The sequence below is a fragment of the Aspergillus pseudotamarii genome (assembly GCF_009193445.1).
Source record: "Aspergillus pseudotamarii strain CBS 117625 unplaced genomic scaffold BDV38scaffold_64, whole genome shotgun sequence".
NCBI lineage: Eukaryota > Fungi > Ascomycota > Eurotiomycetes > Eurotiales > Aspergillaceae > Aspergillus > Aspergillus pseudotamarii.
Window position 1 is genome coordinate 85,705 of NW_022475078.1, and position 15,298 is coordinate 101,002.

The 15,298-nt window shown below is 50.2% G+C and overlaps 5 protein-coding genes across 5 annotated transcripts; 3 read left to right on the top strand and 2 right to left on the bottom strand.

Annotated features, from left to right (window-relative positions):
- BDV38DRAFT_295991 (fungal specific transcription factor domain-containing protein) lies at positions 1 to 2,623 on the top strand (the record flags this gene model as incomplete). Its single annotated transcript, XM_032062827.1, has 5 exons — positions 1 to 40; positions 290 to 606; positions 784 to 1,400; positions 1,456 to 1,644; positions 1,705 to 2,623. 5 exons carry the CDS (start codon positions 1 to 3, stop codon positions 2,621 to 2,623), a joined length of 2,082 nt encoding a protein of 693 aa, XP_031909663.1.
- Positions 2,624 to 2,852: 229 nt separating this feature from the next.
- On the bottom strand, positions 2,853 to 3,619 carry BDV38DRAFT_286641 (uncharacterized protein; the record flags this gene model as incomplete). The annotated part of the gene is made up of 3 exons (XM_032060715.1): positions 2,853 to 2,928; positions 3,008 to 3,451; positions 3,510 to 3,619. The coding sequence occupies 3 exons, from the start codon at positions 3,617 to 3,619 to the stop codon at positions 2,853 to 2,855; spliced, it is 630 nt and encodes a 209-aa protein (XP_031909664.1).
- Positions 3,620 to 5,261: 1,642 nt separating this feature from the next.
- Positions 5,262 to 6,176, top strand: BDV38DRAFT_295994 (oxygenase MpaB family protein; the record flags this gene model as incomplete). Its single annotated transcript, XM_032062828.1, has 1 exon — positions 5,262 to 6,176. One exon carries the CDS (start codon positions 5,262 to 5,264, stop codon positions 6,174 to 6,176), a length of 915 nt encoding a protein of 304 aa, XP_031909665.1.
- Positions 6,177 to 6,789: 613 nt separating this feature from the next.
- On the bottom strand, positions 6,790 to 12,488 carry BDV38DRAFT_295996 (uncharacterized protein; the record flags this gene model as incomplete). Its single annotated transcript, XM_032062829.1, has 8 exons — positions 12,101 to 12,488; positions 11,604 to 12,028; positions 11,424 to 11,548; positions 11,077 to 11,370; positions 10,666 to 10,699; positions 7,134 to 10,042; positions 6,888 to 7,103; positions 6,790 to 6,828 (listed from the first exon to the last, which is right to left on the bottom strand). The coding sequence occupies exons 1-8, from the start codon at positions 12,364 to 12,366 to the stop codon at positions 6,790 to 6,792; spliced, it is 4,308 nt and encodes a 1,435-aa protein (XP_031909666.1). The 5' UTR covers positions 12,367 to 12,488.
- Positions 12,489 to 13,268: 780 nt separating this feature from the next.
- On the top strand, positions 13,269 to 14,186 carry BDV38DRAFT_295998 (oxygenase MpaB family protein; the record flags this gene model as incomplete). Its single annotated transcript, XM_032062830.1, has 1 exon — positions 13,269 to 14,186. One exon carries the CDS (start codon positions 13,269 to 13,271, stop codon positions 14,184 to 14,186), a length of 918 nt encoding a protein of 305 aa, XP_031909667.1.
- Positions 14,187 to 15,298: the final 1,112 nt, after the last annotated feature.

Here is a 15,298-nt window from a genome sequence, read left to right on the forward strand (position 1 = left end):
ATGGCCAGGCTTGCACTTTCCGCGAGCGCGCTCCGAGGCTGTAAGTATCATGTCTCATATTCTCTCTCCGTATGGACAGCATTAAGACGAAGAACCTGTGCTCAAGTATCTTGCAGATCCAAGGGCCTTACATACGAAGGAAAGAGTCGGGTCTCCTACCAACCACAGGGAGCTCAGATTCCTGCGAGCCTCGTCGATCAATCACCCCCGACCCAGCAAAGCATTGAAGTCAGACCAGAAAATGGCGGCAGGCTGTCTGCGACCAATTCAGCACCAATTAGTCTGACAGCTGCGCCCATCTCGGCCTCGGATGTGGAATTTTCTGCCTATCCATTCCTTGACCTTCGTTCGCTGTCCTGTTTGGACAAATGGGATATTTCATACTTAGCGTCGAAAGGGTGTTTTACGTTACCCACACGACCGATTCTGGACGAGTTTGTGAAAAAGTACTTCTTACATATCCATCCAGGTACCCCAGTACTAGATGAGGCAGAGTTCTGGCAGTTGTATTCACAGCATGGGGATAGCGCAGCATCACATGGCCGGAGGATCTCTGTCCTGATTTTACAGGCAATGTTATTTCGAAGCTGTCCGGTACGCCGATTTGTTATGGCTTTGGGGTGACATAAACTAAACGTTTCAGTATGTATCGACGGAGGCATTGCGTGGGTGTGGATTGCCAGAGAGACCCACGGCAGGGGACACCTTCTTCAATAGAGCCAAGGCGAGCACCGTATTCCTATGGCATGAGTCCAGGCTTTGGGTCACTAACATCCTCTTCAGCTGCTACTAGACCTCAAGGCCGAAGACCAACCTTTGGAGAGGGCACAGGGAGCATTGTTGCTTTCTTACCAAGCCTCCCCAGATGATCCTCAAATTGGTAGTTTGTTTCTAGCCAATGCGATACAGAATGCCATCATCCTAGGAAAGCCACCGAAGCCATCCATCAGTGTGAAGAGATCAACCATCAAACGGTTATGGTGGTCAATCCTGCTGCGTGACCGATGGATTTCCTTGGCCCTTCGCCGACGCAGCCAACTCACAATGAAGGACTTTGATGCAGAGAACAGCCCATTAGAGGAGGCAGACTTCGCTGAGGAGATTCAAGAATCTAAAGTATATGACTTACACACCAAGCGCATCATTTTGGCAGCTCTACAGCAGCAATGCCGTCTAGCGATCCTGATTACAGACATGGTTTCCCTGGTATTCTCATCGTATGAAGGTTCTTCAAGGGGCCTGCCCTCAAAGGAGTTCCCGGCATGCATGGCCAAAGTTCTGAAGACAAGAAATAAGTTACGTCAATGGGAGACAGAGTCGCGAGACGCTCTGTCGATCACGCCTTCTAGCGTGCCTCACTCCGTGACGTCTTTCATTAAGATGACATATGTGTATTCTTAGTAGGTAGCACATGCCTAGGCCCCTGCTATACCCCCGGCTAACTCCACTATCTAGTACCGCTCATATCCATCTAGCGCACTATGAAGCCCTTCTTCTTGAAGCCAATTTGATGTTTGTCGGACACTCGTACACCATGCAGCTCCGGGAGACTGGGGGCCACCTGCAGGAGGCCATTAATGGGTTGCACAATGTATTAAAATATTTCAGCTATACCAAGGATATTGAAGCTATTCCGCTTTGCATGTAGGTACACTGCCTGCACCATTCCTGGCAGACGGGACTGACTCGCTGTGCCGTAAATAGACTGGCATTCGTTGGATGGCCGATAGTCGTGGCCGCAATTGATGCAGGCCTTGCACGGAATGACGCCGAAGCCCTGCAACGGCAGCGAGAGCTAAACACTCTAGGGGCCATTTACAATGTCCTTATAGAACTCTATGATGTAACAAAGTTTGTTGCGGTGGGGACCAAGGAGATCCTCCACCTGGTTACGAAGATGTCGGAAGGGCTGGGTACCCGACGACGCCAACCTGGGCAGACATCTGGATTCCAGGATCCGTACCAACAAGGCCGAGCATATTCAAATGCAACATTGAAGGCCTTTGAGGATAAGTACGCCTCTGGGTGGTTTGATCTGTTTGTCCACTATCCCCGTATATACCTCCTTATTTCGACCTCTACCGACTACTCCCTTTGCTCCGGCCGACTACCGCATGAGAACGCTCTACCGGAGGTCCTGCGATCAGTGGCCTCCGGATCCTTAGGCTTCCAACTCCCATGGGTGGCTACAGTGCCCTTGGACGAGACTGAGCGGAAGGCGCCAGAGCCGAGGGTGAGGCATCCAGAATATAACGATGTGGACAGCATAGGTCCTAGAACACAGCCAAGCCCGAGGACTACTATCGAGTCTGGGCGACAAATGCACGCCAGAAAGCATGTGCCTGAGCGCTTGTCTCCACCCTATAAAGGGGCTGAAAATGCCCCAGAGATCACTGAAAATAGAGAGGTATCTGCCATCAGATTCGAATTCCTCCAGTCAATGCCATCTATTGACCCAGCGTTCTGCCTGCCCGTAATGGAGGATGTGGTGTATCCTATACCCTGGCAAAGCCCTCTAAACGCGTCGGGGATGGCCTTTCCGGTAGGGACAGAGAGGGTGGGCTTGCAGGAACAAACTGGCTTCAGAGATAGCCACGCTGTCCTAAACGGGTGGAAAATCTGAATACCTCATTTTAAGGACATGGGAAGCGTTCCTGGTGTGTCCAATAAAAGCGCGTTATGTATCTTTGGCCGGGGGACAGTCCTGTTGCAAAACCCATGGTATTTGAATGGTGTTCATAGGGTGCGAAGTATGAAAGCTCATGTCGTTGACTACCACAGGCCTAGCGGTGATCATGAAGGTCATCCAGCGCCCTCCATTGTTTGTAGGTTAGCCATGCTCGTATCATGATTTAGACGACCGAAATTCCGTTTATTGATGCATTGATTAACCCGCGTCCAAACCGAGAATCAAGCGCAATAACCATTCTGTCACGTACTCCACATTAGCCAGTGTCTCTTGTGTCTTGACGCTAAACTCATTCCCATCAGCTTCAGAGATACGTACAGAAGCATAGCTGCCCCTAGTGTCCTCAAGGCCATCAACAGGCGGTCCACTATAGCCTCGATTCCTTGGGGCATCCTGTCTGTTGAGAAGGAAGTAGGAGCATTTTCTGCCTTAGCACCATCTGTACTGATGGCGCTAGTGATCCCAAGGCTTCCTTCTAACAGCAGTCCCGTTGGAAAGGTGTCACCTGGCAATCCCGTATGCAGTTGGATGTTAGAGAGATCGCCCATGGTGTTGTTGGGCGTAGCTGGGTACCCAGTGATTGCGTTATTATTTTGTGAGTGGTTGGCCAGGATGGTGGGTAACTGTGAGTTGATCAACCCGACAAGAACTCGTGCCGCTATTATTGAGAGTATCTGGTCCGAGGCGAGTGGTACATCAATGGCTAAATTATTGGAGGACGCCCCATTCTCTAGCAGGATGCTTGGGTTGTTGGTTATGGATCTTAGAATGAGTAAATCAGTAACTATTGTCAGGAACTGCGAAGGACCACCACACCCACCTCTGGTCCCGTAAATCCCGGATATTAGCTGCTTGACCTCTCCAGGCTATACTCTCTGTCCCCATAACGATACTGCAAGCGAGTAGAGGAATGTACTGCAAGTGTCGCATCGTGCTTGTATGCTGTAGATATAAATACAACAAAGATATAAGAGACCTACCGGGTGAAAGTCCGTATCGAACCGTGTTCAAGTACCAAGGTTCATCTGATGTCCATTAGAGAAGCCGGATACCAATTTCCTAATTATTGAATGGCGACCATGCCGCAATTTCCCTTGCTGGGATGCCACGGACCAACCTCCTTCATGGATAGCTATAACAACAGGTCATGTGTACTAAATGACTATATCTTGGACAAAAGACACCGAAAGTAGAGATGATCGACGCCATCATCAGCGGGGCCCCGAGAACCACTAGGGCTCCCGCGGCCCGGGCGATGATCCCGCGGTTTGACCTCCAGACCCTATAGGCTTAAAGCTGCCTCTTCCACGGAAGTGTGAGCCTGCCGTCTGCGGGGATCTGAATCCTGGAAACCCTAGGCATATTGGACACCGGAAGCCTCCACACATGCACCAGGAACTGTCTTCGCTGCTAGCACTACAATTTGTGAGGTGAGCTAAACGGGTAATGAAGTCACACATTGTAAATGATGAGTAGCGTGTAGCGGGCAGCTCATCGGTATGGTGTGGCTGCACTTCACGGCACAATGCCCAGCATAAACGGTCAGAGCAAAGTTAGAGAGGAAAGAAGCATTGCACTCATTAACATTTAGTTACCTATGCAACTCTCCTGACTGAGTTGCGCATCATTCATTCCGCCGTATCGACTCGGCAACTGTCAGGGGAGCTGTTTACGCTTCCTGGGGCATGGATTCACGCAGACCTTCAGTTGAAAGTTAACTAGGCGGTCAGGAAGATGGAGCTGTGGGGGATCTCGTCATCAAGCTCTGGGTTAGCCTGATATCTAATCGCTTGATGTTATGACCCTCGGTAGGAGGCCCAGATGTATACCCAAAGATAAGCTTTGACATGGGGCATGTGTGATTATCATGTCGTACTTGGGTGTGCGAATGTTAAACGTAGGTCCAGGCTAAAACCACCTAGTGGGCTCCTAGTCTAGAGGTATCACTATGAATCATACTGATGAAGTCTAGGTGGGTGAATAATGTCGTGTACATTTACTGCTGTCCACCATGCTTTCCCCAGCCCATCATGATGCTCCGTGACGCAACCCAATGAGCAGGCTTGAAACAACAGGCATGTCCATGCATTTCCATGACGATGACGAAGGCACAGAGCGGTCCGAGGCAAGCAAGTCCTTCTTTCGGAGCCCGCGATACAATCAAGTCTTATTCAACCACTTATGGCTTTGTTGTTATTGGACATCATGGAATGGTGGGTGGCTACTACCTGTGATTTCGTCAACTCTCTTTCATCCCCGCATAGAAATGCCATGCCCACCTTCTGAGGCATGGGATCAGCATAAACAAGTCCATACTTCACTGTATGACTGGACATACCATGTGGTAAAGAGGGGCTACTTGATCCAGATTCCACGGACCGACGTCGCTGAGCCGTCATGAGGACAATCCGACAAGGTGAAGGAAGACGGAGACACAAGGGTTGTGTTACATGTCGCTGATAAATCTGGAGACCGTGACCCATATATAGCCCTGCTTGAAGACTTGCTTTGTTCAACCCCTTATCGCATCTTCACAAGATATTATTATTTTCTACATCAGACCATTCCAATCATGAAAACAAAAAGTGCTGTGTACATTGACCAGGAAGATGATTACTTCTCCATCGATGTGGAGAAGGGTTATTCCACACCTGAAATATCTGATCTGGCAATGATGGAGCTCCAAATGATCGCTCGGGAAAGCATCACCTTTGTGGGAGGCCCTGCGGCAATCCTGCTCCAAATCGCACACCCTTTGGTAGGAGCTGGCGTCGCAGACCACAGCACGTTCAAAACACGCGCTATCAGTCGGGCAGAGTATACCCAGATGTACATCTACTGTATGATCTTTGGCTCTACCTCTGAAAAGGCGGCCATGAAGGCATACGTCGATAAAGCCCACTCTCGCGTCGTGGGGCAACATAACAAACAGTCATATAACGCAAAGGACCCCGAGCTTCAGGTGTGGGTGGCAGCCACGATCTATGCCACTATGGTCAATATGTACGAGTTGATCTATGGACCCCTCAGTTCTACGAGGGCCGAAAGAGTCTATCAGGCATTCTCAATCATGGGGACGTCGCTTCAAGTATCACCTGAGATGTGGCCAAAGAATCTGACAGAATTTCAGCTCTACTGGGATGATATGGTGAACAAAAGACTGTGTGTGACACCCGATGCCCGTGCAGTCTTGCATGATATCTTTCACCCGGCCAAAGGTCTACCTCTGTGGGCCCGGCCGCTGGCTGTTGTCGCTATGCCATTTGTGAAACGCCTCACTATCGAGCAGTTGCCTCCCCGCGTGCGTGATCAATTCTTCCTAAAGTCAACGAAGTCTTCCCGGGTGATTTCGGGCCTCTTTATTACTGGAATGTCCGGCGTCTACCCCTTCATGCCACTATTCGTACGACAGTTTACGAAGACGTACATGATGGGTCAGATGAGGAGGCGGATAAGGAAACGGGGTGGGCAGTTGATCAAGCCCTGAGGGTTGTTGCGCATTGTTTCCTATTGCTCGCCAATTTAGTTTTATGAATTTCACCAATGTATGTTAGTATGCTCCTTTTTTTAAGAATGTATATAGCATTTCCCGCAATCAGTTGCTGAAGTTAGGGACAAGACACTTTTACATGCAGACCATCAGCCCAGGTTTGGTAATTCTAGGGGTTCGAAGGAAAGTATGGTGTTAAAAATATATCTGAGTTCCTGGCTGCAGTTGCTGAAGTCCGTTTACAGAGATTTTTATTATACAGAGATTGTGTCATTTCCTACGGTAGCGCTCTTCCGGTGCTCAGAATTGTTCAGTACGAGATTTATTTCGTGGGATGTCGTAACAGGCTCCACGCATTTCGAAAATAGATCGTGGTGCCCACAGAAAACATAAATCATTATATTATTGGTCAGACCATTAGTTAAGGGTCATATGCAACATGACAGTTACTCAATTCCATCAATAGACGAGTCATCCCCGTCAACAATCATCTTTACCAGATTTCCACCCCATACTCAGAGGTGAACATATACATATCTTCACAGGATACACTCAGGAGGTTGGCCTAGCATCACTGAAAGTCCGAGGATGAACCTTAATGTATTCCGGCTCATATAGATCCCAGAATATTGGTCAGCAATGGCAACAACTGTGCGGTAGAAGTTAGCAAATATTCGTCCTAGCAGCTCGTAGGAAGGGGGAACGTACAGCTACAACTGCCTTGATCAATGGGATGATGTTTTGCACCAGTGTCGTGAGGGTGTCTCCAGTGAAGATTGGTAGGATGGAGTGTACAAGGCCTGGGATTGAAGAGAGGAGTGTGTTGATATCATTCATGAAGTCGGGCGTTAGAATGCCAGTCAAGTCATTTACCAGGTTGGAAATGAGGTCTCCGTTCAGAAGCGGCAAAAGGCTGTTCAGAAGCTTCGGCACTGCGTCTAGCAGTGAGCTCACCGCATCACTGCCGACAACTGAAATCAAGCTCTGAACAATGGCCGGAACTTCATTAAGCACAGACCCAACGTTGTTCAGAAGCTCGGGCGTAATCAGATCCTTGAGAACATTTTCTCCTGGAACGATAATGTCCTTGTGGAACAACGGCATGGTGTCATTGAGAAGGGGTGGCACAGTATCAACCAGCCCTCCTACGTCTCCCAGAAATTCTCGCGTCAACAATGTGGATATAACATTCTCCACAGGTCCAAGAAGCTCAGTGCCAAAAATGGGGACCAAGCTGTGCAATAATGGTGGCACCGCTGCCAGGACCGAGCCGACATCGGTAACGAATTGCTTAGTGACAAGCCCAGTGAGAGCCTTTTCGAGGGCCAGAATAATGTCCACATTCAGGATTGGCAGTATACCGTTGATGATATCTGGCAGTCCTGCAATGAGGTTCTTCACGGCATCGCTGCCGATGATAGAAATGATATCTCCCACCACAGGGATTACTGCGTTGATCAGAGACGTCAAATCGTTGATAAAGTCTGGGGTGATGATGCTCGCCAGCAGCTTCTCAATCGCCGTGATGAGCTCCTTGTTGAAGATTGGAACGAGGTCATGCACCAACGGCGGGATCAGGCTTGCAATACTGCTGATATCGCTGATGAACTCTGGGGTGACAATATCGGTGACAATCTGCACCAACGACTTGATGATATCGCCCTGTAGCAATGGCAGCACATCCTGTATAATCGACGGGACCGCCGCGAGTACCGATTCAATGGCAGAAATGAAGTCAGGGGTGAGGATCTTCGGAATGAGCTCTTCAATGGGTGGAAGCAGGGGTAGAATGGCGTTGAGTAATCCAGGAACTGCGGCCAGGACCTTCTGAATCTGACTGATGAACTCTGGTGTGAGAAGGTTCACGATCAGGTCCTCAAGCGATGGTATCAGTGGCAGTATCGTGTTGATAATACCAGGAACTTTAGAAATGAGCGATTCGACGGCGGATAATAGCTCTGGGGTCAGGACCTGCTGCAGTACCTCCTCTAGCTTAGGTACAAGAGGCAATAGAGTATTCACCAATCCTGGTACTGCGTCGAGAACCGACTCGACAACCTTTAGGAGCTCCGGTGTGAGAACCTTCTTGACCAGATTCACCAAGTCTGGCACAAGCGGTAACACACTATTGATCAGTCCTGGCACGGCATCGAGGACTGATTCGAGTGCACTGATGAGCTCCGGCGTTAGGACCTTCTGAAGCAAGTCCTCAATCTTCGGCAGGAGCGGCAACAGAGAATTTAATAACCCTGGTACGGCGTCAAGAATCGATTCAAGGGACTGGATAAGCTCCGGTGTGAGAACCTTCTTAACCAGGTTCACTAAGTCCGGCACCAGCGGTAATATGCTGTTGATCAGATCTGGTACAGCGTTCAGGACCGATTCAAGCGCATTGATAAGCTCTGGTGTGAGAATCTTCTTGAGTAGATCCTCAATCTTCGGCACAAGCGGCAGAATGGTGTCCAAAAGACCTGGTACAGCCTGAATTAATGATTTGATGTCGTTCACAAACTCTGTCGTTAAGACTTCCTTGAGCAGGTTCCCGAGAGGCTCAAGCAGAGGTATAAGCTCCTTAACGATGGGTGGCAGAGCCTTGATCAAGGACCCAATCTCGTTAATAAAGTCTGGTGTTATAATCTCGGTAATCAGTTCTTCCACGGGTTTGATCAACGGCACAAGGGTATTGAACAGATCAGGCAGGTCGCTGAGCAGGGACGAAATCTGCTTGATGAACTCGGGGGTGAGGATCTCCTTCAGCAGGTTCACTAGCGGAGTAATAATGTCCGATCCAAGGAGAGGCAGGATATCTTTGATGATTGGTGGCAAGGCCTTCAGCACCTCTTCGATCTCATTGATGAAGGTCGGTGAGATGATGGTCGTCACGAGGTTCAGGAGTGGCTCCATGGTCTGGTTCGACAGGATCGGTTGAATATCATGGAGTAGCGGACGCAGGGCGCCCAGTGTTGATGACAAGTCATTCACCAGCTCTGGTGTCAGGTTGTCCGTGATGAGCGACTCCAGAGCTTTGATTAAGTCGGGATTGAGGATCGGTAAGATCTTGTTCAGAATCTCAGGGAGCTCCTGGAGGAATTGTTGGACTTCATCGCTTGTTAATATGTTGATGATCTCGCCAATTATGGCTGGTAGAGCAGCAATATCCTTCAGAATATTGTCAATATCGTTCAAGAACGTTCCATTGCCAATCAATGATGTGATCCCCTCAATTCCACCGTTGTTATTGTTGCTCGACGTGAGCATTGGCTTGATACTGGCGATGGTGCTGATCATTGCCTTCGTATCTTGCATCGTCTCATTGTCAAAGAACCCGGAGGCTTGGCTGACCAGTGTGGTGGCATCCGTGATAAACGATGGCGTGAACAGGCTCAGAACATTCTTAATCCCGTCTTCGATCTCCGAGAGAGCGGAGCTTCCACCAGAGCCGCTGCCACCCAGTACACCTGTTAGGAGATCTTCCAGGTCAAGCCCCGAGCCACCCGTGGACGCCGTGGGCGTCGACTCCGCGCTCTTTTCAGTTACTGTGACCTTCTCGGAGACGGTCGAGGTCGGGGGAGCCTTGATAGTGGTGGAAATTGAGACGGTTGGGATAGGAATGTCGCCCAGAGACAATGAGGGAAGGGTAGGAAGTGGAATGCCCAATCCCTCAGTGCTTTGGTCACTTTCTGCTACTGTGGCATGTGCACTGTCGCTGCCGTCAGTTGCAGCCGGTTCTTGTGTCGCACTGGAAGGCAGGATGTTGGCTGCTGCGCTCACTACCTCTGGCTCCTGCGTCGCACTATTGCTGCCGTCGCCAGTTGAAGCCGATTCCTGCGCTGCATTGGCAGGTAGGATGTTGGCGGCACTCACTGCAGCCGACCCCTGAGTCGCATTATTATTATTCGAGTCGGGGGAGGCGACTGCAAGCGCTGCGAGCAGCAACGGGGAAAATAGAGACACAACTCTCATCCTGCGAAGAGATGGACACTTTTACTGGCCTGGATGAGCACTGCAAAGACATAACAAGCCAGCAGGAGCTGGCTACCTGTATTAGTAGTCCACCCTGAGCAGACCCTGCCGAGGGCCAAGCGCATCATAACAGACAACAGACTAGTATCCTAGTGTTTACCCTGCATGAAGAGACCTTGGCGCACTCCGCATGGTCCCTCTCGGCGAGCCATTTTTCAATTCTTGTTTTTCTTTTCTGTTTTTCTCCGACCAGAGCTCTCTTCGCCTAGGTTGACAGTAAGAAGCACGGGGCAGCCATGTGTTCTCGTGCGGGGACCAACACTGATGCCATACCCTGTACGATTTCCGGTTAGTCCCTCACGCTACCTGACCGCGGCCAAGCTATCCAGACGGTCAGCTATTGGAGATTGGTAGGATCAGCGCGTGTAAGCGAAGCTGATAACTTCCTCTACCTTTCTATCTCGACTCTCTAGTGTACCGCCGGCCCCACTGCCGCGGACCGTAATGCCGAAAGACTAAATACAGGGTGGGGAAACTGGGGAAGCGATGTTGATCCCCTGTGGTCTGCGGGGTAATTAGACTGCTGATACCTTTCTGAAGATTGTCTCTCCGAGTTGAAATTAACTCGGCACGTAAATCTGCTAGCAGTGGGGGCTCGACATATCGCCCGGCGACTGACACGCTAGGGCTCTGCTTTTAGGGTTCGGTGTATTTACGCCCGTCCCTGAAACTACCATTGGAGGAAAAAATTAATTAACGACATGATCGTCTCGTCTCATAAACACTATCTCATTATTCATTCATTCATGTATCACTCATTAATTACTCGCATATTCGGGCTAGCCGACAAGTCCGTGTCCCGCAAGGCGTCCGTCACATTCTGCATCACGTCGGGATTCGACGACACCAACCCGGAGATAGAACCAAACAGTACCCTGAGAATGGGCACGTTGGCGCTGATGGTCAGGTTGTTCAACACCTTCTCAAAGTACGAGATATGTTCCCCCTCGTAGATAGTCGACTGGCCGGATGCCGAGATCATCACATTTCCTTGGCTCAGGGCCTCCGTCTCTGCGGCCAAAATGGGCCCGATATTTCTGATCGCGTTTGGGATATCCACTACGGCACGCAATGGAACTGAGTTGTTTCCTGGCTTCAGCAGCACGTTGTTAATGGTACCATTTCCTAAAATCATATCATCGATCTTAAGATCTAGAGTGACATTTCCCTGTTCAAGAAGTAAGTCGCCGAAGCCCCGGCAGACCCGTGAATGGAGCTTACCAGAGCAAAGGTAACGACAGAGTAGTTTGGCAATGTCGCTTGCCCAAGCAGGTTCGAACCATCGTCCTCTGGTGGAAGAGCCACGCGAGCGGAGTCAATAGAGAAGCCCTTCAACATATTGAGACCTGGATCGCCGGGGGGTTAATGCTAGTCGATCAGCTGGGGTGCCGCACCACTTACCGTCTAGTTCTATATCCTTATCCAGTTTCAGAGGGACTTTAATCTTTCCGAGATGAGCCGTCGCCTTTCCGTAAGCTGATAACGTAAATCGTTCTGAATAAACCGCATTGGCCAAAAACGTAGTGAACTGGTCCTCGTCCAGGATTTCAGTCGTCTGGTTGGTGATGGTGATGTCTGATTTCCCTTTCAGGCGGAGTCCATTGAGCGGAACCGTCACGAATGGCTTCCTCGGCACCACATCCCGATTAAAGAGACTCAGGTCGAAGGGATCGATCCGAACACTCAATCCGAGTGGAACGCTTAGAGATGCGGACAGCGAAAAGGTCAAGCCATCAGGGGTTGGTCGCATGATAGCGGCCGAGTGGATTGGTATGCCAGCATCATCGACCAACCTTTGCGCAATCGCTGGTATAATGACTAGGAAGCTAAGGCTCGAGTATTAGTAATTTTCCATCTTTTCAACAAATAACGGACCGATAGAAAGGCGACAGTCTTACAATACGGGCAAGAAGATTGCCAGGAATATGAACCCCAGGAGGCCATAGCACAGCCAGTACCGCTTGAAATGCTTGAAGAGGCGTGGCCAAAAGCCCTTAGGCTTGTTGTATCGGAGGTCTTTGGACCTCGCTCCAAGGGCAGTGCTGCCACGAGGCCCTGCCCCTTCGCCTTCACGCTGCTTCTCCTTGCCTGGGGAGTCGGAATCGATAGACTCTCTCCAGGCACTGGAGCTCTCAAAGGGCCTTTCCGACTCACCGATAGCCATGGGGTCTCGGAAGTTGCGAATACCACTCTAGAGTCCTTCTGCGGTGTACAGGACGGAGCTCCCAATGCACAATACGCAATAGGAAATGGCTATGGCATGTGGAACTATCATACCAGGAGTGCGGGGGATAAACACTTTATCAGTCAAAGCGGGAATCTGGGGACGAGTAACCCCCGCAAACACTATCATATTGAACATCTTGGCTACCCACGATCCCTCCGATCATCACTGAGTCAAAACAAGCTTGCTCCGACTGGATCAGTCTGAAATAGGTAGGGTGCGGAAAGATCAGGGTCTGTCCGTTCTTGTGCCTTGGGAGACTGTCGGCTCGCACTGGTAACGAGAAGAATGGGACCTAGGAACACCCTACATTGGCGTATTCTAGCAAACTTACAGATTGGGATCGATTTCAGGTCTCGTGGTGAGGCTACCTAGGTTAGCAACTTAGAGATAGGACTGAGTAATGGCGTCACTTCGATTTGTTTCCTTCAATTAAGTTTTTTTTTTTTTTTTGTTTTTGATTTTGGTCTTACGATCTCAGCCTATCGACACTCATAATTTTGTTTTGTCAGATGTATCTCGAAGGCTGTGCATTTCTGCAGGAGTGCCTCGGACCGTTAACCGCGGAAGAAAATCCTTCCAGCGCCAATTTAATTTATTGGGCTTGATTAATTTATCCCTCCTATTTCCCCGCAGATCCACGCCTCGGACTGCCTGCCGCGGCCGTGGAATTAAATTCGTGGATGAGAGTCGCTGCTACCTTTGTATGTGGCCAAATACGTAGGATAGAGGGTTATATATTCGAATGCCATGGTGTGATGTCTGAGTCTTACGATGGAGTGGTATTCTGTGTGCAAAGACTCTCCTAGCACGGTTTATCTACATGCTCAAAAAGCCTCACAATGGATAAACCGGAAATGCCACGAGTGACTACGCCTGACTCGGAGGAGTCGAAGCGAGATGACACCCCGGAGCCATGGCAATCAAGTATCTCGGAAAAGGCCACTATGACCATGGTTCCGGACGACGAGCTGCTTGACTCCCTTCAAAGCACAGAGAATGTGCAGAAGATTGTGCGAGAAGGGGTTTTGCTCGCCACCGGGGCTGCAGCCATCCTTCTGCAAGTTGCCATGCCCGGTGTCGCCAAGGGCGTCGATAATCACAGCAGCTTCGCGTACCGGCCCCTACACCGTCTGCGGACAACGTTGACCTTCGTCTACTGCATGGCATTTGGCACAAAGGACGAAAAGCGCGCGATCATCTCCATGGTCAATCGTGCCCACGCCGAGGTCAAAGGGCCGGATTATTCGGCGGATGACCCGCACCTTCAGATGTGGGTGGCGGCCACCTTGTATGCCAGTGGCATCTTCATGTATGAAGAGGTCTACGGCGCCATGGATCCCCGCAAGGCGGATATGATCTATCGAGAATATTCCGTCCTGGCACGGTCCCTGCGGGTGCCGCTCGAGATCTGGCCCAAGGACCGAAAGGCCTTCTGGCGCTACTGGGACAAGACGGTGGCCAACCTAGAAGTTACCGATCACGCCCGCAACATCGCCCAAGACCTGCTGTATAACAAGCAGCTGTTCCTGCCCCTGCGGATGGGTCTACCTTTCGTGCGCTTGATGACAGCTCAGATGCTCCCTGAACGTCTGCGCGTAGAGTACGGCATGAGCGACGGCCGTCTGCGGCGCTCGATCTATAAATCAGTGATCCTGGGGGCCAAGATCGCCTACCCGATCATTCCTCGTTTTATTCGGACGGTCCCCATGAAATACTACATGAGAGACATGCGTCGTCGACTGAGGAGGATGGCCTAATGCGTGACGACTAGTGTTCTCATGTTTGATGATGATTCCCTCATTCCCATGCAGCCTGCAGTGTGTTCCTGTTTCTATTCATTGGCTCTACTGGCACTCTTGTCAATGTGTCAAGTACGCTCTCTGTATTACTCTCATGAATAAGCCGTCTTGCTCTCGATTCTTCCATAGGTTACGCCTTTACGCGTATGCAACCAGACTGAAATATGAATTGACTACAGATTACATCACACCGATGGGGTTGGTAGCACTCCTGACAATTGTAGCATATGAATCATCGATACGTCCAGCCCATCCATATAACAAAGCTCGGTATACATGTACGTTGGTCCAAAGGACATAGATAGGCATATAGGAGCCCAATTGGTAAACGCCAGACAACGAGCGTACCCAAAGAACAAGAGCAAAATTCACCGCACTCTAAAACAGCATCCACTACGAGCCCTCAGGAAACCACTGTCACAAATTAGCTTAGTCCATTTAGCTTAGCATCGATTGACTTGCAGTATAAATAGATGACAGCAAGGAAGACAATCCACGAGAGTGTCCAGCACAAAATTCCCTCCAGATGACTTCTGAATCGTGGCCATGCATATGATCGTTCAAGCCATCCGAGCCTTCCAGGGTAGTCAGCTGCCTCGAGGTCCACCTCTTTGGCAGGTGGCATCTTCAGTAACCCCTGTTTCACTTGTCCCATGATTTGGTGCCAGATTCTCATCGGGGGGTTCGGGGAACGAGATGTGATGTTTTGGATGAAAACTGGTGCCCTGATCAGGATTAAATTAATGGAAGCCGGTATCACCTGAGCGCCATCGACCTGGCGGGGTCAGAACGTAAGGACAAGCAAGATATCGCCCCTCCACCTACTCGTATAACGAAACCCGCAACAGATGTGGCCAATAGGTAGATCAAGCCGGTACACACAGACAACGCTGCTATATCTTCACACGACACTAGCAGGATGATCGCAAATCCAATTCGCTTGATGGGCAGAATAGTCCGAGGAGAACCCCGCAGGTCGATCATGGTCTGTCGCTGCAAATTAGGGTTTCCCCGCGGGGGAAATTGCATACCGCGGGCCGCGAGACTAGATGGTGCTCTCTAATTCAGCC